At 44.8% G+C, this 22,189-nt stretch overlaps 1 protein-coding gene across 1 annotated transcript in view; it reads right to left on the minus strand.

The window, feature by feature from the left end:
* LOC132832701 (uncharacterized) overlaps positions 1-21,564 on the minus strand; it is a 44,898-nt gene extending 23,334 nt beyond the window's left edge. Inside the window, exon 1 of the mRNA XM_060850798.1 lies at positions 21,269-21,564. Coding sequence (XP_060706781.1) covers positions 21,269-21,560 — 292 coding nt within the window. The 5' untranslated portion in view covers positions 21,561-21,564. The remainder of the gene's footprint in view (positions 1-21,268) is intronic.
* Positions 21,565-22,189: the final 625 nt, after the last annotated feature.

The following is a 22,189-nucleotide window of genomic DNA, read 5'->3' on the forward strand; positions in this document are numbered from 1 at the left end:
TAGAGTCCTAGCAAATTGCATAATTAGGGTTGTAGACAGGGCTTTAAACTGAATGGGGGATAGAGGGGGAGGGAGGTTGGTTTCAGTCAGAGTGCAAGTTAGAAAACCAGATTTAAAGCAGGAGGTAAGAGCGCAGAATACAGAAGAGGTTATTAAAATCTCCAGCACAGAGAAAAACAGGACAGAGTATCTGGAAGGGTTGGCAATCGAACTTCACGCACACTAGATAAATGAATCACAATAAGAAGAGGGACGTTACTAAAGAACTGAAAGTGTTATATCTGAATGCACACAGTATAAGGAATAAGGCAAATGAGCTTGTGGAGCACATCAAAATTGGCAGGTAGTGAGCATCATATCGATGTGGCTGCAAGGGAATCAGCATTGGGAACTGAATATTCAAGAACATACATCCTGTCGAAAAGATAGGCAGTGGATAGAGGGAATGGGGTTTCCCTGTTAGTAAGAAGTGAAATTAAATCAAAGAAACAAAGTAGGGTCAGATGGTGTAGGATCTTTCTGGGTAGAATTAAGGAACCGCAAAGGTAAAGAAACCTTGGTTGGAGTCATGCACAGGCCTCCAAATAATAGTCAGGAGCTGGGGTACAGCTTGACAAGGTGTGTAGGAAAGGCAAAGTTACAGTGATCGTGGGGGTATTTCATGCAGATGGACTAGGAAAATCAGGATGATAGTGGTTTACTAGAATAGGAATTTGTGTAATGGTTTACAAGATGCTTTTTGGAGCAGCTTGCAATGAAGTCCACTGTAAACAGGCAATACTGGATTTAGTTTTGTGCAATGAGGCAGACTTGATAAGGTCCGTAGATGAAGAAGTCCTTTGGAAACAGTGATCATACAGGTGAATTGGCCATGCTAAATTGCCCGTAGTGTTAGGTAAGGGGTAAATGTAGGGGTATGGGTGGGTTGCGCTTCGGCGGGTCGGTGTGGACTTGTTGGGCCGAAGGGCCTGTTTCCACACTGTAAGTAATCTAATCTAATCTAATTATAACATTATTGAACTTACTCTGCAATTTGAGAGAGGGAAGATAGATTCAGAAGTAATGGTGTTTCAGCTGAATAAAAGCAACTGCAGACGCATGAGGGAGGAGCTGACCAGAATTGACTGGGAGAGGAGCCCAGCAGGAAAGGCAGTGAAACAGCAATGGCAGGAGTTTCTGGGAGTAATTCAGTAGACACAGCAGAGATTCATCCTGAGGAAAAAGAAGCATGGTAAAGGGAGGATGAGGCAACCATGGCTGACAAGGGAAGTCAGGGATAGCATAAAAGCAATAGAGACAGCATATAAGGTAGCAAAGAACTGTCAAAAACCAGATGATTGCGAAGCTTACAAAAACCAACAGAGGGCAACAAAAAAAAGAGGGAGATGATTAACTATGAGAGTAAGCTAGCCAGTAATATAAAGAAAACTATAAGAGTTCCTTTAGATATATATTGGGGCAAAACAGAGACAAAAGTGGACATTGGGCTGCTGGAACAAGATGCAGGAGAGATAGTGGTGGGGACAAAGAAACGACTGAGGCACTGATTAATTAGTTTGCGTCAGTCTTCACAGTGGAAGACATGAGTAATATCCCAACAATTCAAGAGAGTGAGGGGGCAGAGCTGAGTATGGTGGCCATCACTAAGGAAAAGGTGCTAGAAAAAACTGAATGGGCAGAGGGTGGATAAATCATCTGGACGAGATGGACTACACCCCAGAGTTTGAAGGAAGATAGCTGAAGAGATAGTGGAAGCGTTAGTGGTAATCTTTTAGGAATCACACGAATCAGGGAGGGTCGCAGATGACGAAAAATCGTTTAGAGTTTTAGAGTCAAAGAACAGTACAGCATGGAAACAGACCCTTTAATCCAACCCGTCCATGCTGACCAGATATCCCAACCCAATCTAGTCCCACCTGCCAGCACCCAGCCCATATCCCTCCAAACCCTTCCTATTCATATACCCATCCAAATGCCTCTTAAATGTTGCAATTGTACCAGCCTCCACCACATCCTCTGGCAGCTCATTCCATACACGCACCACCCTCTGCATGAAAAAGTTGCCCCTTAGGTCTCTTTTATATCTTTCCCCTCTCACCCTAAACCTATGCCCTCTAGTTCTGGACTCCCCGGCCCCAGGGAAAAGACTTTGTCTATTTATCCTATCCATGCCCTTCATAATTTTGTAAATTTCTATAAGGTCACCCCTCAGACTCCGACGCTCCAGGGAAAACAGCCCCAGCCTGTTCAGCCTCTCCCTGTTGCTCAAATCCTCCAACCTTGGCAACATCCTTGTAAATTTTTTCTGAACCCTTTCAAGTTTCACAACATCTTTCTGATAGGAAGGAGACCAAAATTGCAAGCAATATTCCAACAGTGGCCTAACCAATGTCCTGTACAGCTGCAACATGACCTCCCACCCTGTGTACTCAATACTCTGACCAATAAAGGAAAGCATACCAACCACCTTCTTCACTATCCTATCTACCTGCGACTCCATTTTCAAGGAGCTATGAACCTGCACTCCAAGGTCTCTTTGTATAGCAACATTTCCTAGGACCTTACCATTCAGTGTATAAGTCCTGCTAAGATTTGTTTTCCCAAAATGCAGCACCTCGCATTTATCTGAATTAAACTCCATCTGCCACTTCTCAGCCCATTGGCCCATATGGTCCAGATCCAGCTGTAATCTGAGGTAACCCTCTTTGCTGTCCACTACACCTCCAATGTTGGTGTCATCTGCAAACTTACTAACTGCATCTCTTATGCTCGCATCCAAATCATTTATGTAAATGACAAAACGTAGAGGACCTAGCACCGATCCTTGTGGCACTCCACTGGTCACAGGCCTCCAGTCTGAAAGACAACCCTCTACCACCACCCTCTGCCTTCTACCTTTGAGCCAGTTCTGTATCCAGACAGCTAGTTCTCCCTTTATTCCATGAGATCTAATCTTGCTAACCAGTCTGCCATGGGGAACCTTGTCAAACGCCTTACTGAAGTCATATAGATCACATCTTCTTTATTACTTCTTCAAAAAACTCAATCACGTTTGTGAGACATGATTTCCCACGCGCAAAGCCATGTTGACTATCCCTAATCAGTCCTTGCCTTTCCAAATATATGTACATCCTGTCCCTCAGGATTCCCTCCAGCAACTTGCCCATCTCTGAGGTCAGGCTCACCGGTCTATAGTTCTCTGGCTTGTCTTTACCACCTTTATTAAACCAATTTGCCAACCTCTAGTCTTCTGGCAGCTCACCTGTGACTATCAATGATACAAATATCTCAGCAAGAGGCCCAGTAATCGGTTCCCTGGCTTCCCACAGAGTTCTTGGGTACACCTGATCAGGTCCTGGGGATTTATCCACCTTTACCCGTTTCAAGACATCCAGCACTTCCTCCTCTGTAATAAGGACATTTTGCAAGATGTCACCATCTATTTCCTTACAGTCTATATCTTCCATATCCTTTTTCACAGTAAATATTGATGCAAAATATTCATTTAGTATCTCCCCCATTTTCTGTGGTGCCACACAAAGGCCGCCTTGCTGATCTTTGAGGGGTCCTATTCTCTCCCTAGTTACCCTTTTGTCCTTAACATATTTGTAAAAACCCTTCGGATTCTTCTTAATTCCATTTTCCAAAGCTATCTCATGTCCCCTTTTTGTCCTTCTGATTTCTCTCTTAAGTATACTCCTACTGCCTTTATACTCTTCTAAGAATTCACTCAATCTATCCTGTCTATACCTGACATGCTTCCTTGTTTATCTTAGCCAAACCCTCAATTTCTTTAGTCGTCCAGCATTCCCTATACCTACCAGCTTTTCCTTTCACCCTGACAGGAATATACTTTCTCTGGATTCTCATTTCTGAAGGCTTCCCATTTTCCAGCCATCCCTTTACCTGCGAATATCTGCCTCCAATCAGCTTTCGAAAGTTCTCACGTAATACTGTCAAAATTGACCTTTCTCCAATGTAGAATTTCAACTTTTTTATCTGGTCTACCTTTTCCATCACTATTTTAAAACGAATACAATTAAGGTCGCTGGCCCCAAAGTGCTCCCCCACTGACACCTCAGTCACCTGCCCTGCCTTATTTCCCAAGAATAGGTCAAGTTTTTCACCTCCTCTAGTTCAAAGGGACTAAGTCAGAAGAGGGAAAATTACAGAACAATTAGATCTTGGAATCCATCGTGAAGGGTGAGATTTCTGAACATTTGGAAGTGCTTGGCAAAATAGGGCAGAGTCAGCATGGTTTCATCAAGACTAGGTCATGCCTGACAAATCTGCTAGAATTCTTTGAAGAAGTAATAAACAGATTAGACCAAGGAGAACCAGTGGATGTTATCTACCTGGACTTCTAGAAGGCCTTTGGCAAGTTGATGCATAGGATGCCACTGAATAAGCTAAGGGCCCATGGTGTTAGAGGCGTTAGTATGGATAGAAGCTTGGCCGTCAGCAGAAAGTAGGGATAAAAGTGTCCTTTTCAGGGTGGCAGCCAGTGACAACTGGTGTTCCGCAACGCTCAGTGTTGATGAATAAGTTTTCACTTTATTCATTAACAATCTAGATGAAGGAACTGAGGGCATTCTGTCTAAGTTTGCAGACGATACAAAGATGGGTAGAGGGACAGCATTGAAGAGGTGGGGAGGCTGCAGAAGGATTTGGACAGGTCAGGAGAGTGGGCAAAGAAGTGGCAGATGGAGTACAACTTAGGAAAGTGTGAGGTGATGCACTTTCGTAGAAAGAATAGAGGCATGGACTATTTTCTAAATGGGGAGAAAGTTCAGAAGACTGAAGCACCAAGAGACTTGGGAGTTCTAGACCAGGAGTCTACCAAAGTAAATCGACAGGTTGAGTCAGTAGTTAGGAAGGAAAATGTAATGATGGCATTTATTTTGCGAGGACTTGAATATAAAAGCAAGGATGTACTTCTGAGGCTCTCAGGGCTCTGGTGAGGCCAAATTTGGAGTATTGTGTGCAGTTTTGGGCCCACAAGTATTGGCCCTTGAGCGTGTTCAGAGAAGTTTCACGAGAATGGTCCCAGGAATGAAAAGCTTAACATATGAAGAACATTTGAAGACTCTGGGTCTAGGCTTGATTGGGTTTAGAAGGATGAGGGGGGATCTAATTTAAACTTACAGAATACTGAATGGCCTGAACCGTGTGCAGGTTGGGAAGATGTTTCCATTGACAGGAAGGACTAGGATCCAAGGGCACAACCTTAGAGTGAAGGGAAGACCTTTCAGAACAAAGATAATGAGAAACATCTTCCGCCAGAGAGTGGCGAATCTATGGAATTCATTGCCACAGAAAGCTGTGGATGCCAGGTCATTGAGTATATTTAAGACAGAGATAGATAGGTACCCTAGTAAGTATAGGCTGGTGAGTCTCACTACTGTTGTGGGCAACCTCTTAGAGAGAATTGTAAGGGACAGGATTTATGAACATCTGGATAGGAATAATGTGATCAAGGATAGTCAGCATGGTTTTGTGAAGGGCAGGTCGTGCCTCATGAACCTTATCGAATTCTTTGAGAAGGTGACTAAGGAAGTGGACGAGGGTAAAATGGTAGATGTGGTGTATATGGATTATAGTAAGGCGTTTGATAAGGTTCCCCATGGTAGGCTACTGCAAAAAATACGAAGGTATGGCATTGAGGGTGCATTAGAGGTTTGGATTAGGAATTGGCTGGCTGGAAGAAGACAGAGGGTAGTAGTTGATGGTAAAGGTTAATCTTGGAGTGCAGTTATGAGCGGTGTTCCGCAAGGATCTGTTTTGGGACCATTGCTGTTTGTCATTTTTATAAATGACCTGGAGGAGGGGCTAGAAGGTTGGGTGAGCAAGTTTGCGGATGATACGAAAGTCGGTGGAGTGGTTGACAGTGAGGAAGGGTGTGGCAGGTTACAGCGGGATATAGATAAGCTACAGAGCTGGGAAGAAAGGTGGCAAATGGAGTTCAATGTAGGTAAGTGTGAAGTGATTCACTTTGGTAAGAGTAACAAGAAGATGGAGTACTGGGCTAATGGTCGGATACTTGGTAGTGTGGATGAGCAGAGGGATCTTGGTGTCCATGTACACAGATCACTGAAAGTTGCCACCCAGGTAAATAGTGCTGTGAAGAAGGCATATGGCGTACTGGCTTTTATTGATAGAGGAATTGCATTCCGGAGTCCTGAGGTCATGTTGCAGTTGTATAAGACTCTGGTGCGGCCACATCTGGAGTATTGTGTGCAGTTTTGGTTGCCATACTATAGGAAGGATGTGGAGGCACTGGAATGGGTGCAGAGGAGGTTTACCAGGATGTTGCCTGGTATGGTAGGAAGATCGTATGAGGAAAGGCTGAGGCACTTGGGGCTGTTTTCATTGGAGAAAAGAAGGTTTAGGGGTGACTTGATAGAGGGGTACAAGATGATTAAGGGTTTAGATAGGGTTGACCATGAGAACTTTTTTCCACGTATGGAGTCAGCTATTACGAGGGGGCAAAGCTTTAAATTAAGGGGTGGTAGGTATAGGACAGATGTTAGGGGTAGATTCTTTACACAGCGAGTCGTGAGTTCATGGAATGCCCTACCAGTAACAGTGGTGGACTCTCCCTCTTTATGAGCATTTAAAGGGGCATTGGATAGGCATATGGAGAATAGTGGGCTAGTGTATGTTAGGTGGGCTTGGATCGGCGCAACATCGAGGGCCAAAGGGCCTGTACTGCGCTGTATTTTTCTATGTTCTATGTTGATTGTAAAGACGATTAAGGGTTATGGGGAGAAAGGAAGAGAATGGGATTGAGAAACTAATCAGCCATGATTGAATGGTGGAGCTGACCTGATGGGCTGAATCGCCGAATTTCTGCTCATATGTCTTATGGTGTTATGGCTTTATGCAAGGGAAATTTTGCCTCCCAAATTTGATTGAGTCTTTTGAGGAAGTAATCAAGAAAATTGACAAGGGCCGAGTGGAAACATCGTTTACTTGGCCTCCACTTTCAGCAGTAGTGGGATTGGTGAGAGTGAGGACCCAGTCACTGCCGGGAGGATAAAATTGCCTCTAAAGGGCCTTACGTCAAGAGTCAGCCGCCCCCACTTTCAGCAGTAGTGGGATTGGTGAGAGTGAGGACCCAGTCACTGCCGGGAGGATAAAATTGCCTCTAAAGGGCCTTACGTCGAGAGTCAGCCGCCTCCACTTTCAGCAGTAGTGGGATTGGTGAGAGTGAGGACCCAGTCACTGCCGGGAGGATAAAATTGCCTCTAAAGGGCCTTACGTCGAGAGTCAGCCGCCTCCACTTTCAGCAGTAGTGAAGGTGCAGAGCTAAATGGGAGCAGTCGAATTGCACTCTGGGAAGGGGAGTGAACTGATATGTTTGCACAGCGGCTGAACTCGAGACACTACACGTGTAGTGTGTCCCACTCGCACTCCTCCTCTCATCAAACAAATTCTATGGTGTTGTGGTTCTGTTCGCCGAGCTGGGAATTTGTGTTGCAGACGTTTTGTCCCCTGTCTAGGTGACATCCTCAGTGCTTCGGAGCCTCCTGTGAAGCGCTTCTGTGATCTTTCCTCCGGCATTTGTAGTGGTTTGAATCTGCCGCTTCCGGTCGTCAGTTCCAGCTGTCCGCTGCAGTGGTCGGTATATTGGGTCCAGGTCGATGTGCTTATTGATTGAATCTGTGGATGAGTGCCATGCCTTTAGGAATTCCCTGTTCTCTGTTTGGTTTGTCCTATAATAGCAGTGTTGTCCCAGTCGAACTCACGTTGCTTGTCACCTGCGTGTGTGGCTACTAAGGATAGCTGGTCATGTCGTTTCGTGGCTAGTTGGTGTTCATGGATGCGGTTTGTTAGCTGTCTTCCTGTTTGTCCTATGTAGTGTTTTGTGCAGTCCTTGCATGGGATTTTGTACACTACATTGGTTTTGCTCATGCTGTTTATCTATGGTGTGTTGAGAAGGTAAGGTTTTTCTGTTTCCTTTTTATCATGTGATTGGTAAAAAAACAATTGATTCCTATTTATTTATTTATTATTTGATATTATAATTGGATTAAATTAAGTTTAAGATTAAAAACAGCAGCGGAGGCCAGGACGTTGGATGTTTTCAAGGCAGAGATAGATAAATTCTTGATCTTGCAAGGAATTAAGGGCTACTGGGAGAGTTCAGGTTAGTGGAGTTGAAATGCCCATCAGCCATGGTGGAGTGGACTTCGTGGGCCGAATGGCCTTTCTTCCATTTCTATGTCTTAGGTTCTTATGGAGTTCTCAGAACTCTGTTATGCTCCTCTTGCTCAATGTGGGAGCTCAGGGAAGTGGCTGATGTCCCTGACCCATTCATGTGCAGGAAATGTGTCCAGTGCAACTCTTGTTAGACTGCATGACACTTCTGGAGCTACGGATCGACTCACTTTGGAGCGTCCATAATCACTTTGCATCAGTGTTCACTAAGGAGAGGTACATGATGAATGTTGAGATTAGAGATGGAAGTTTGTTTATTCTGGATCACGTTGACATAAGGAGGCAGGATGCGTTTGGTGGACTAAAGGATATTATGATGGACAAATCCCCAGGACCGAATGGAATCTACCCCAGGTTGCTGAGAGAGGTGACAGAAGAAATAGCTGGGTCCCTGACAGATATCTCTGTAGCATGCTTAAACACAGGTGAAGTGCCGGAGGACTGGAGGGTTGCTAAGGTTGTCCCCATGTACTAGAGGGGTAGTAGGGATATTCCAGGTAACTACACACCAGTGAGCCTGATGTCAGTGGTGGGAAAGTTGCTGAAGAAGGTACTAAGGGATGAAATCTATTTATGTTTGGAAAGAAATGGGCTCATCAGTGATAGTCAACATGGTTTTGTGCAGGGAGATCATGCCGGTTGTTGTGGTTCTGTTCACTGAGCTGGGAGTTTGTGTTGCAGACATTTCGTCCCCTATCTAGGTGACATCCTCAGTGCTTAGGAGCCTCCTGTGAAGCGCTTCTGTGATGTTTCCTCCGGCATTTATAGTGATTTGTCTCTGCTGCTTCCGGTTGTCAGTTCCAGCTATCTGCTGCAGTGGTCGGTATATTGGGTCCAGGTCGATGTGATTATTGATTGAATCTGTGGATGAGTGCCATGCCTTTAGGAATTCTCTGGCTGTTCTCTGTTTGGTTTGTCCTATAATAGTAGTGTTGTCCCAGTCAAACTTATGTTGCTTGTCATCTGAGTGTGTGGCTACTAAGGATAGCTGGTCATGTTGTTTCATGGCTAGTTGGTGTTCATGGATGCGGTTTGTTAGCTGTCTTCCTGTTTGTCCTATGTAGTGTTTTTTGCAGTCCTTGCATGGGATTTTGTACACATCATTGGTTTTGCTCATGCTGGGTATTGGGTCCTTCATCCTGGTGAGTTGTTGTCTGAGAGTGGCTGTTGGTTTGTGTGCTGTTATGACTCCTAGTGGCCGCAGTAGTCTGGCTGTCAGTTCAGAAATGTTTTGATGTATGGTGGTGTGGCTAGTCCTTTGGGTTCCACAGGGATCAGTGCTCGGGCCATTGTTGTTTGTGATATACATAAATGATCTGGAAGAGGGCACTGGTAGTCTGATCAGTAAGTTTGAGCTGAAAATGTGTTGCTGGAAAAGTGCAGCAGGTCAAGCAGCATCCAAGGAGCAGGAGATTGACGTATCGGGCATGAACCCTTCTTCAGGATCAGTAAGTTTGCAGATGACACGAAGATTGGTGGAGTCACAGAAAGCATAGGGAACTGTCAAAGAATACAAGAGAATATAGATAGACTGGAGAGTTGGGTGGAGAAGGGGCAGATGGAGTTCAATCCGGGCAAATGTGAGGTGATGCATTTTGGAAGGTCTAATTCTACAGCAAAGTACACTATAAACGGAAGAGCTTTGGGAAAAGTTGATAAGCCAGAGAGATCTGGGAGTTCAGGTCCATTTTACCCTGAAGCTGGCTGCACAGGTGGATAGAGTGGTCAAGAGGCATATAGCTGCAAATGTGTTGCTGGTCAAAGCACAGCAGGCCAGGCAGCATCTCAGGAATAGAGAATTCGACGTTTCGAGCATAAGCCCTTCATCAGAAGGGCTTATGCTCGAAACATCGAATTCTCTATTCCTGAGATGCTGCCTGGCCTGCTGTGCTTTGACCAGCAACACATTTGCAGCTGTGATCTCCAGCATCTGCAGACCTCATTTTTTACTCGAAGATTTTAACCTACTGCGAATCCTCTTACAAGGATGCCTTCCTTGAAGAAGCTCTCTTCCTCCCTCTACAAGGATTTCAGTGAGTCCCTCTCTCACTGCACCCCCCAGGTCATCTCCTCTGCACAGAAACTCTTCAGCCACGTTCTCAAACAGACTCGTTACCACAGCCACATCTCCTTCCTCAGCACCTGCCTAAGGAACCGACTGATCCCACACGGACTCCGAACTACATTCCAACCAACAAAATTTGGACCCAACCAGGACAACCCATTCCTGATGAAGGGCTTATGCTCGAAACATCGGATTCTCTATTCCTGAGATGCTGCCTGGCCTGCTGTGCTTTGACCAGCAACACATTTGCAGCTGTGATCTCCAGCATCTGCAGACCTCATTTTTTACTCAAGAGGCATATAGTATGCTTACCTTCTTCGGACGGGGTATTGAGTATAAGAGCTGGCAGGTCACGTTAAAACTGTACAAGACATTGGTTTGGCCACACTTAGAATACTATGTACAGTTCTGGTCGCCACATTATCAAAAGGATGTGGAAGCTTTGGAGAGGGTGCAGCGAAGGTTTATGCGGATGTTGCGTGGGATGGAAGGTGCTAGCTACAAAGAAAGGTTGAGTAGGTTAGGATTGTTTTCATTCGAAAAAAGGAGATTGAAGGAGGACCTGATTGAGGTCTACAAAATCATGAAGGGTTTAGACAGGGTGGATAGAGATAAGCTTTTACCCAGGGTGAGGAATTCAATAACAAGAGGTCACGCGTTCAAGATGAGAGGAGAAAAATTTAAGTGGGATACATATGGAAAGTACTTTACACAGAGGGTGGTAGGTGCATGGAACATGTTGCCAGTAGAGGTAGTGGAGACAGGCATGGTAGATTCTTTTAAGGTGCATCTGGACAGATGCATGAGTACGTGGGAAACAGAGGGATACAGTTCCTTAGGAATTGGGCGTTAGGTTTAGACTGTGGATTTGGATCAGCACAGGCTTGGAGGGCCAAATGGCCTGTTCCTGGGCTCTAAAATTTCTTTTCTTCTTTTTTGTTCTTTTTCCATGATGCTGAGCGGGTTGTGGATAATATGTGTAGCGAATTGGTCATACCACAGATTAGGATTGCTGAGGGAGAAAGGGAATGAGTGACCAAAAGGCAGAGAAAGCAGGAAGGCAGTGCGGGTGTATCTTGCAGTCATCTCCCTCCAAAACAAGTATAACATTTTGGATACTGGTGGAAATAGATGGTTCACTATGTGAAGGCAACAGTAGCCAGGTTCATGGCACCATTGGTGGCTCCGCTGTTCAGAAGGGCAGGAAAAAAAGTGGAAGGGCTACAGACAAAGGGAATTCAATTATAAGAGCAGTAGATAGGCAGTTCTGTCATCGAAAATAAGACTCCCCAATGGTAAGTTGCCTCCCATGTGCACAGTTCAGGAAAGTTGCAGATCGGCTGCAGAACATTCTGAGGGTTGGCAGGAGGGTGAACAGCCAGTCGTCGTTGGTGCATAAAGGAACAAATGATATTGGTAAAAAACAGGATGAGGTCCGACAAGCAGAATTTAGGGAGTTAGGAGCCAAGTTAAAAGTAAGACCTCAGAGGTAGTAATCTCAGATTTGGTCATGTAGTCTAGGAGGGTTTAAACTAGTTTGCGAGGGGGGTGGGAACCAGGGCTACAAATCTGAGAGGGGGTAGTTGTAGATGGGGTAGTGACAGGATTTAGTGAATCTATCAGGAAAGTTTTTTCATAAGAGTGATGAACTTAGAGCTTGGATCAGTACTTGGGATTATGATGTTGTGGCCATAATGGAGAGCTGGGTTTCACAGGGGCAGGAATGGTTGCCAGATGTTCTAGGATTTAGAATGTTTAAAAAGAACAGGGAGGGTGGAAAAAATTGAGGGGGTGTAGCATTGCTAATCAGAGAGTGCATCACAGCTACAGAATCAAAGATTGTCACGGAAGGTTTGTTTACTCAGTCAGTATGGGTGGAAGTTAGGAACAGCAAAGGAGTAGCCACCTCATTGGGGTTTCTACAGACCCCCTAATAGCAGTAAGGAGATCGAAGAACTCGTTGGCCGGCAGATGTTGGAAAAGTGCAGATGTAGCAGGGTTGTTGTTATGGGTGGCTTCAACTTTCCCAATGTTCCCTGGAACCTCCTTAGTGGAGATGGTTTGGATGGAGCTGTTTTTTGTCAGGTGTGTTCAGGAGGATTTCCTTACTCAATAAGTAGACAGGCCGACGAAGGGAGAGGCCATTTTAGGTTTGGTGCTCAGCAATGAGCCAGGACAGGAGTCAGATCTCATGGTGGGAGAGCACTTTGGTGACAGTGACCATAACTGCCTCACATTTATCACAGCAATGGACAGGGAAAGGAACAATTACCAAGGAAGATATTTAATAGAGGAAAAGGAAATACTATCAGACTGGAGTTGGGAAGTACAGATTGGAAGCAATTGTTCTACAGAAAGGGCACAAAAGACATGTGGAGACTATTTAAGGAGCAGTTGTTGCAAGTGAGATATAAATTTGTTCCTCTGAGACAGGCAAGAAGGGACAAGATTAAGGAGCCTTGGATGATGAGAACAGAGGAGCTTCTCATCAAAAAGAAGAAGTCAGGTTATGTAAGGTGGAGGAAGGAAGGTTATAGCACAGCTTTAGAGGATTACAGGCTTGCTAGAAAGAAGCTCAGAAATGGACTGAGGAAAGCATGAGGGGGCATGAAAAAGGCTTGGAAGGAAGATTAGGGAGAACCCAAATCCAGTTGGGTTGATTAGAAGATTAGATAGGGTAGACAGTGAAAGTCTTGTTCCTAGGATGATGACGTCAGCTTGAACAAGGGGGCATAACTACAAATTGAGTGGTGATTGATTTAAGACATATGTCACAGGCAACTCTTCACTCAGAGAGTGGTAAGGGCATGAAATGCCCTGCCTGCCAATTTAGTTAACTCGGCCACATCAGGGAGATTTCAACAATCCTTGGATAAGCATATTAATGATAATGGGATAGTGTAGGGAGATGGGCTTAGATTAGTTCACAGGTCAGCACAACATTGACGGCTGAAGGGCCTTTTCTGTGCTGTATTGTTCCATGTTCTAAAAGGTATCTGGATGGGTATATTAATAGGAAGGGTTTGGAGGGATATGAGCCGGATGCTAAAAGGTGGGACTAGATGGGGTTGGGATATCTGGTTGGCATGGATGAGTTGGACCAAAGAGTCTATTTCCGTGCTGTACATCTCTATGACTGTATACGTGAGGAATAAGAAAATCATCAAGGAGAAGGTAGGGCCAGTCAGATATAGCGGAGGGAATTTGTGTGTGGAGTCTGAGCAGATTGGGGAAGCCCTAAATGATTTTTTTGCTTTGGTTTTCACTTGGTAAAGGAGCCTTGTTGTGAATGAGAACTTTGAAGAGCTGGGAAATAGGCTTGATCAGATCAAGATTGATGAAGTTGATGTGTTGGAAATTTTGGCAAACATTAAGATTGATAAGACCCAGGTGCAGACCAGATTTATCCTAGGTTGCTCCAGGAAGTGAGAAAGGAGGTTGCTTAGCCGCTGGCAAAGATCTTCACTTCATCATTCTCCATGAGAGTCATACCGGAGGATTGGAAGGAGGCGAATGTTGTTCCTCTTTTCAAGAAGGGTAATAGGGAAATCCCTGGCAATTACAGACCAGTCAGTCTTACTTCTGTGGTCAGCAAAGTTTTGGAAAGAATTCTGAAGGAGAGGACTTATGACTATTTGGAAAAGCATTGAGTGATTAAAGGCAGTCAGCTTGGTTTTGTAAGGGGCAGGTCATGCCTCCCAAATCATATTGAGTTCTTTGAAGAGGTGACAAGACAGGTCGACGAAGGCCAAGCAGTGGATGTGGTGTATATGGACTTCAGCAAGACATTTGATAAGGTTCCCCATGGTAAGCTCATTCATAAAGTCAGGAGGTATGGGAGACAGGGAAATTTGGTTATCTGGATTCAGAATTGGCTGGCTGACAAAAGGCAGACAGTGGTTGTAGATGGAAAGTATTTTGCCTGGAGGTCAGTGGTGAGTGGGGTCCTGCAGGGTTCTGTTCTTGGGCCTCTGCTCCTTATAGTTTTTATAAATGAATTGGATGAGGAGGTTGAGGGGTGGGTTAGTAAATTTGCTGATGACACAAAGGTTGGAGGTACCCTCAATAGTATCGAGGGCTATTGAGGCTACAGCGTGACATAGACAAGGATGCAGAGCTGGGCTGAGAAATGGCAGATTGAGTTAATCTGGATAAATACAAAGTGATGCATTTTGGAAGGTCAAACCTGAATGCTGAAAAAGGATTAAAGACAGGATTCTTGGCAATGTGGAGGACCAGCGAGATCTTGGTGTTCAAGTGCATAGTTCCCTCAAAATTGCCACCCAAGTGGATAGGGTTGCTAAGAAAGCATATAGTGTTATGGCTTTCATTAACGGGGGATTGAGTTTAAGAGCCGCAAGGTTTTGCTGCAGCTGTACAAAACCCTGGTGAGACCAGACTTGGAATATTGTGTCCAGTTCTGGTCTCCCTATTAGAAGAAATATACAGAGGCTTTGGAGAGGGTGCAAAGAAGGTTTACCAGGATGTGCCTGAACTGGAACGCTTGTCTTGTAAAAAGAGGTTGTGATTTGGAGATGCCGGTGTTGGAATGGGGTGTACAAAGTTAAAAATCACACAACACCAGGTTATAGTCCAACAGGTTTAATTGGAAGCACACTAGCTTTCAGAGTGTCGCTCCTTCATCAGGTGATAGTCAAGGAGCGACACTCTGAAAGCTAGTGTGCTTCCAATTAAACCTGTTGGACCATAACCTGGTGTTGTGTGATTTTTAAAAAAGAGGTTGAGTAAGCTCGGACGTTTCTCTGTGGAGAGAAGGAGGAAGAGAGGTGACCTGATCGAAGTATCAAGGTAATGAGAGGCATGGATAAAAACAATATCCAGAGACTTTTCCCCAGGGCAGGATTGACTGACACGAGGGGCCATAATTTTAAGGTGTGAAGAGGAAGGTATAGAGGAGATATCAGAGGTAGGTTCTTTACACAGAGAGTTGTGAATGCATGGGATGCATTGCCAGTCGTGGTGGTGGAAGCAGAGTCATTAGGGACACTTAAACAACTGTGGGACATGCACATAGACAGCAGTGAATTGAGGGGTGCATAGGTTAGGTTATTTTGTCTTAGATTAGGAATAATCCTTGCCACAACATCGTGGGCCCATGAGCCTGTTCTGTGCTGTACCTTTCTATGTTCTACATCTCTGCAGCATCACTGAACATGGGTGAAGTCACGGAGGACTGGAAAATTGCTAATGTTGTCCCCTTGTTTAAGAAGGGTAGCAGTAATAATCAAGGAATTATAAATCGGTGAGCCTGATGTGGTAGGGAAGCTGCCGAAGAAGATACTGAGGGATAGGATCTATTCTCATTTGGAAGAAAATGGACTTATCAGTGATAGACAGCATGGTTCTGGGCAGGGAAAGTCATGTCTTACCAAATTAATAGAATTATTTGAGGAAGTGACCAAGTTAATTGATGAGAGAAGGGCTGTAAATCTCATTTACATGGACTTCAGTAAGGCGTTTGATAAGGTTCCCCATGGTAGACTGATGGGGAAAGTGAAGTCACATGGGGTCTCAGGGTGTACTAGCGATGTGGACAGAAAACTGGCTGGACAACAGGAGACAGAGAGTAGGAGTAGAAGGGAGCTTCTCAAAGTGGAGAACTGTGACCAGCGGTGATTGATCAGGATCCATGGTAGGACCACTGTTGGCTGTGATATATATAAATGATCTGGACGAAGAGGTCGGTGGTCTGATTAGCAAGTTTGCAGATAATACTAAGATTGGTGGAGTATCAGATAGTGAATGGGACTGTCAGAAAATGCGGCAGAATCTAGACAGATTGGAGAGTTGGGCAAAGAAATGGCAGGTGCAGTTCAATCCAGGCAAATGCAAGGTGATGCATTTTGGAAGATCCAATTCTAGAGCAAACTAAACGGTAAATTGAAAAGCCCTGGGGATATTTGCTGTACAGAGAGATCTGGGTGTTCAGGTCCATTGTACCCTAAAGGTGGCGACGCAGGTTAACAGGTTGCATATGGTATGCTTTCCTTAATCGGACAGGCTTTGGAGTTCAAGAGTTTGCAGGTCATGTTATAGTTGAATAAGACATTGGTACAGTCACATTTGGAAGACTGCACACAGTTCTGGTCATCACATTACCAAAAAGATGTGGATTCTTTGGAGAGGGTGCAGAGGTTCACCAGGATGTTGCCTTGTATATAGAGGGTGCTAGCTATGAAGAGAGGTTGAGTAGATTAGGATTATTTTCATTAGAAAGACAGAGATTGAGGGGGGAACCTGATTGAGGTCTACAAAATCAAGAGAGATATAAACAAATGGTAGACTAATTTGTGAAGTTAGATCACATAGGATTTAGTGTGAGCTTACCAACTGCATAAATGGCTTAACGGCTGAAGACAAAGGGTGGTAATGGAGGGTTGTTTTTCAGAGTGGAGGCCTGTGACCAGCAGTGTACTACATGGATCACTTTTATTTGTCATTTATATGAATGATTTAGGTGAGAATATAGAAAGCATAATTAGTAAGTTTGCATATGACACCAAGATTGGTGGTATAGTGGATCATGAAAAAGTTAAAATTACAAAGTGACCGTGATCAATTGGGTCAAGGCTGAAGAGGGCAAATGAAGTTTAATTTGCATAAAGAAGGGTTCTAGAAGGGTGGTAAGGACAAGCCAGGGAACTATAGACCGGTGAGCCTGACCTCAGTGGTGGGCAAGTTATTGAAGGGAATCCTGAGGGACAGGATGTATTTGTATTTGGAAAGGCAAGGACTGATTAGGGATAGTCAACATGGCTTTGTGCGTGGGAAATCATGTCTCACAAATTTGATTGAGTTTTTTGAAGAAGTATCAAAGAAGATTGATGAGGGCAGAGCAGTAGATGTGATCTATATGGACTTCAGTAAGGCGTTCGACAAGGTTCCCCATGGGAGACTCATTAGCAAGGTTAGATCTCTTGGAATACAGAGAGAACTAGCCATTTGGATACAGAACTGGCTCAAAGGCAGAAGACAGAGGGTGCTGGTGGAGGGTTGTTTTTCAGACTGGAGGCCTGTGACCAGTGGAGTGCCACAAGGACCGGTGCTGGATCATTTATATAAATGATTTGGATGCGAGCATAAGAAGTACAGTTAGTAAGTTTGCAGATGACATCAAAATTGGAGATGTAGTGGACAGCGAAGAGGGTTACCTCAGATTACAACAGGATCTTGACCAGATGGGCCAATGGGCTGAGAAGTGGCAGATGGAGTTTAATTCAGATACATGTGAGGTGCTGCATTTTGGGAAAGCAAATCTTAGCAGGACTTATACACTTAATGGTAAGGTCCTAGGGAGTGTTGCTGAACAAAGAGACCTTGGAGTGCAGGTTCATAGCTCCTTGAAAGTGGAGTCGCAGGTAGACAGGATAATGAAGAAGGCGTTCGGTATGCTTTCTTTTATTGGTCAGAGTATTGAGTACAGGAGTTGGGAGGTCATGTTGCAGCTGTACAGGACATTGGTTAGGCCACTGTTGGAATATTGTGTGCAATTCTGGTCTCCTTCCTATTGGAAAGATGTTGTGAAACGTGAAAGGTTTCAGAAAAAATTTCCAAGGATGTTGCCATGGTTGGAGAATTTGGGCTACAGAGAGAGGCTGAACAGGCTGGGACTGTTTTCCCTGGAGCGTCGGAGGCTGAGGGGTGACCTTACAGAGGCTTATAAAATCATGAGGGGCATGGATAGGATAAATGGACAGCTTTTTCCCTGGGGTGGGGAAGTCCAGAACTAGAGGGCATAGCTTTAGGGTGAGAGGGGCAAGGTATAGTGAAGAAGGCAGTTGGTATGCTTTCCTTTATTGGTCAGAGAATTGAGTACAGGAGTTGGGAGGTCATGTTGTGGCTCTACAGGACATTGGTTAGGCCACTGTTGGAATATTGCATGCAGTTTTGGTCTCCTTCCTATCGGACAGATGTTGTGAAACTTGAAAAGGTTCAGAAAAGATTTACAAGGATGTTGCCAGGGTTGGAGGATTTGAGCTATTGGGAGAGGCTGAACAGGCTGGGACTGGTTTCCCTGGAGCGTTGGAGGCTTATAGAGGTTTACAAAATTATGAGGGGCATGGATGGGATAAATAGACAAAGTCTTTTCCCTGGGATCAGGATGTCCAGAACTAGAGGGCATAGGTTTAAGGTGAGAGGGGAAAGATATAAAACAGACCTCAGGGTGGTATGTGTATAGAATGAGCTGCCTGAGGAAGTGGTGGAGGCTGATACAATTGCAACATTTAAGAGGCATTTGGATGGGTATATGAATAGGAAGGGTTTGGAGGCATATGGGCTGGGTGCTGACAGGTGGGACTAGATTGGGTTGGGATATCTGGTCGGCGTGAACAGGTGGGACCGAAGGGTCTGTTTCCGTGCTGTACATCTCTATGACTCGATATATAAACAGGGAGTTTAGAGAAAAAAAAATAAAAAAAAGGAAAAAACATCTTCCAGCCCAATTGTTCTGTGGCACTGTGGAGTCCATGGACTGTGTGTGTGTGTGTGTGTGTGTGTGTGTGTGTGTGTGTATTATATATATATATATATATATATGGGGTGTGGGCATCTGCACTCCTTTTTTAGTTTTCTTAAGGATCTTCTTTAACATTTTTGGGTGCATTTCAGCCCCATGCTCCTGAGCACCTGGTGCAGAGACAGAGTGTACATCAGAGCTTCTCCTCGTGGGTCTGCTCCTGGGCCTGGACATGCTGGCCATTAACAGGTCCAAGCAGCAAGCTATGGCAGGGGTTCTTATGGCTGACTGCCTGCTGCTCTTTCGCAGGTACATTCAGACCCAAGTGCCCTTGGAGGACCACGCAGTGTCTACCAATACTCTTGGCCCCTTTAGGAAGACGTGGGCACCGTGGGAAATGGAGTGCTTTATTTCCCCCTCCATTCTATTCTGATGTAGTCCCTACCCTCTCCTTCACCTTTTTGCATTAGCATTATTTGCTCCAGTGTGGGGTTCCTCTCCTCAGGATTTGCGCTGCACAATCTCTGTGATTGCCGATACTCAATAGTGTTCCCCAAGCTCAGTCAGATAGTTCCATTGGGGTGTTCTGCACTTGCCACATTTTCTAATGGCAAAGCCAACGGGGGAAACAGAATGACTATCGCAACCAGGATTGAAACCTCTCTGGAACTGTTGAGACCAGATCACCGTAGAGGATAGCATATTACTATGGGGAACAAGGATGATTGTCCCATGTAAAGGTCACTGCCAGATACTGGCTGAACTCCACTAGAGTGATCTAGGGGTTTCCAAGATGAAGACACTACCAAGAAGCTATGTCTGGATACTGACACGACTGCGTTGTTGGGGCATTGCCCACAATGCCAATTTGCACAAAGATTGCCACCACCAGTGCCCTCACATTCATGGGAATGGCCAGCTAAATTCTGGACTCAGCTGCATGTTGACTGTCCTGGTCCTTTCATTGGCTCACTGTTCTTGGTCATTGTGGACACCCATTCAAAGTGGTTGGACATGCATAAAGTTCATTTAGCAACTGCAGGGATGGTGATTGAGAAGCTGTGAGCATCATTCATGGTACACAGACTCCTGGAAGTATTGGTCACAGACAATGGGGTCTCATTTATCAGCAGGGAATTTGAATATTTTCCAAAATCAAGTGACATTCGGCACATTCCGCTCATCCAATGGTCTAATGGAAAGAGTGGTTCAAACATTGAAGGTAGACTTAAAGAAGCATCTGACAGCATCAATTGATGCCAAACTATCCCAGTTACTATTTGATTATAAGACCACTTCACACGCAACAATAAGGATAGCTCCAGCAAAGTTGCTGATGGAAAGAAGAATCCGCACCAGGTTAAATTACATGTTCCCAGACCTGGGGGAGGTGAAACAGTAGTAGGAATGTCAATGCTGGGCAGATGCCTCCTCTAAGCAAGAGAGAGAACTTAATTCAGGGGACGAAGTTTGGTGCAGGAACCATGGGACTGGCCCTGTAGGGGTACAAAGCGAGGTTGACACAAGGTCAGGTCCCATGACTTACAAAGTTTGAGTAGGTGATAGAGTCCTGAACAAACACATGGATCACCTGAAAAGCTGTTACCTTGCAAATGGGGCAGGAGCAGAACATATCTGGCCCCTCAGAACAGCCAGAAGAGCAGTCAGAAACAGTAGGTTCTCCCCCTCCGTCTAGAGTCATAGAGATGTACAGCATGGAAACAGACCCTTCGGTCCAATCTGTTCATGCTGACCGGATATCCCAACCCAAGGAAACCTCTGAATTCGAGATGGATGCAGTGTTGTTACTGCTGGAAGAAGAAGAGGAATCTCTCCCAGGGCTCTCTAAATGCAAGAGGCATGCTATGGTCTGGTACTTGTCAACAGTGTCAGAGTCCAAAACAGAGAAACTGGACCTGGGGTGGAAACAATGCAGGAAAATCTACAACAGATAAGACCAGCCTACATCCCTGGACTTTGGGATTGGAACCAGATGGACCTCGTTGAATACAAGGAACTTGATTGGGGTTATTAACCTGGGCCAATCAGGAAATCCCTAGCTGACTAATATATACAGCAGATTTAGCATCTCCTCAGTTCTGGGGACTAATTCAAAGTTGCCTGGCTACAGCCAGTTTAATGTGCAGAAATTCAGAAAGGCTGACTTGGTGATGGCATACTGGCCTCTGTGCAGTTATTTCACTCACCTTCAAAGCTTTATACATAGGTTTGTCATTCCCTGTACACTTTTCAGTTTATGATGGAATCCAAAGACAATGGCCTCAGTCTTCCTAAGGTTTAGTTCAAGGAAATTTCTGCTCATCCAATACTGGATATGGGATAAGAAACCTGAGAACAGAGATAGTGAGGGGTTGAACTGGTGCTTATGCAGCTGGGTGAAGGACGCTGAGAGTTAGAATTCTATTGTTATGTGCAGCACATTACTCAGGTTGGGAGAGGTACATTCAAAAAACACAATCAAATTGGTAGTTTACAGTGCTTACTGTTAACGATGAGCTTCACACTGATGATTGCACCATGTGCAGTTTCCCTTAATATGTAAGTTCCTTCATCACTTGCCCTTATATTCTTCAACATGAAGGACAGAGTGTTTGCATTATACGTAATGCGGTTTTTGTACCAGTTTGATGGCTGACCGATGCGTTGATTATTCTCAGTAACAAACGTCAAAATTAAAGTACTCTTGCCATTAGCGTAAATCCATTTCAAGGAAGTATGTCCTGTCTGGACTTTCGGTCCAGGAAATGTAACATCACTCCCTAATTTAGCATTCATGATGATTTTCTCTGGAAAGAAAGGAAATCTACTTTAGAATATAGAACAGTACAGCCCTTTGACCCACGATGTTGTGCAGGCCATTTATCCTACTCTAAGATAAGATTAACCTACATACCGTTCATTCACTAACAGTCATGTGACCACCCAAGAGTCGCTAAAATGTCCCTAATGTATCTGACTCTACTACCATTGCCAGCATTGCATTTCACGCACCACCACGCTCTGTGGAAAGAACTGTCTCTGAAGGAAGGCCATGTGTCAAACCTGAGCGAATGGATGAAATTCTGAATGAGAGGACTATGGTGAATCTTGAGATTAGAGATGGAAGTTTGATTAGTCTGGATCACATTGACATAAGTAGGGAAGACGTGTTGGGTAGGCTAGAGGTTATTAAGGTGGACAAATCCCCAGGACCAGATGGAATCTATCCCAGGTTGCTGAGGGAGGCAAGAGAGGAAATAGCTGAGGCCCTCACAGATAACTTTGTGGCATCCTTAAAAACAGGTGAGGTGCCGGAGGACTGGAGGGTTGCTCATGTTGTCCCCCGACCAAGAAGGGAAGTAGGGATATTCTGGGTAACTACAGACCAGTGAGCCTGACGTCAGTGGTGGGAAAGTTGCTGGAGA

The sequence above is a fragment of the Hemiscyllium ocellatum genome, chromosome 35 (assembly GCF_020745735.1).
Source record: "Hemiscyllium ocellatum isolate sHemOce1 chromosome 35, sHemOce1.pat.X.cur, whole genome shotgun sequence".
Taxonomy (NCBI): domain Eukaryota; kingdom Metazoa; phylum Chordata; class Chondrichthyes; order Orectolobiformes; family Hemiscylliidae; genus Hemiscyllium; species Hemiscyllium ocellatum.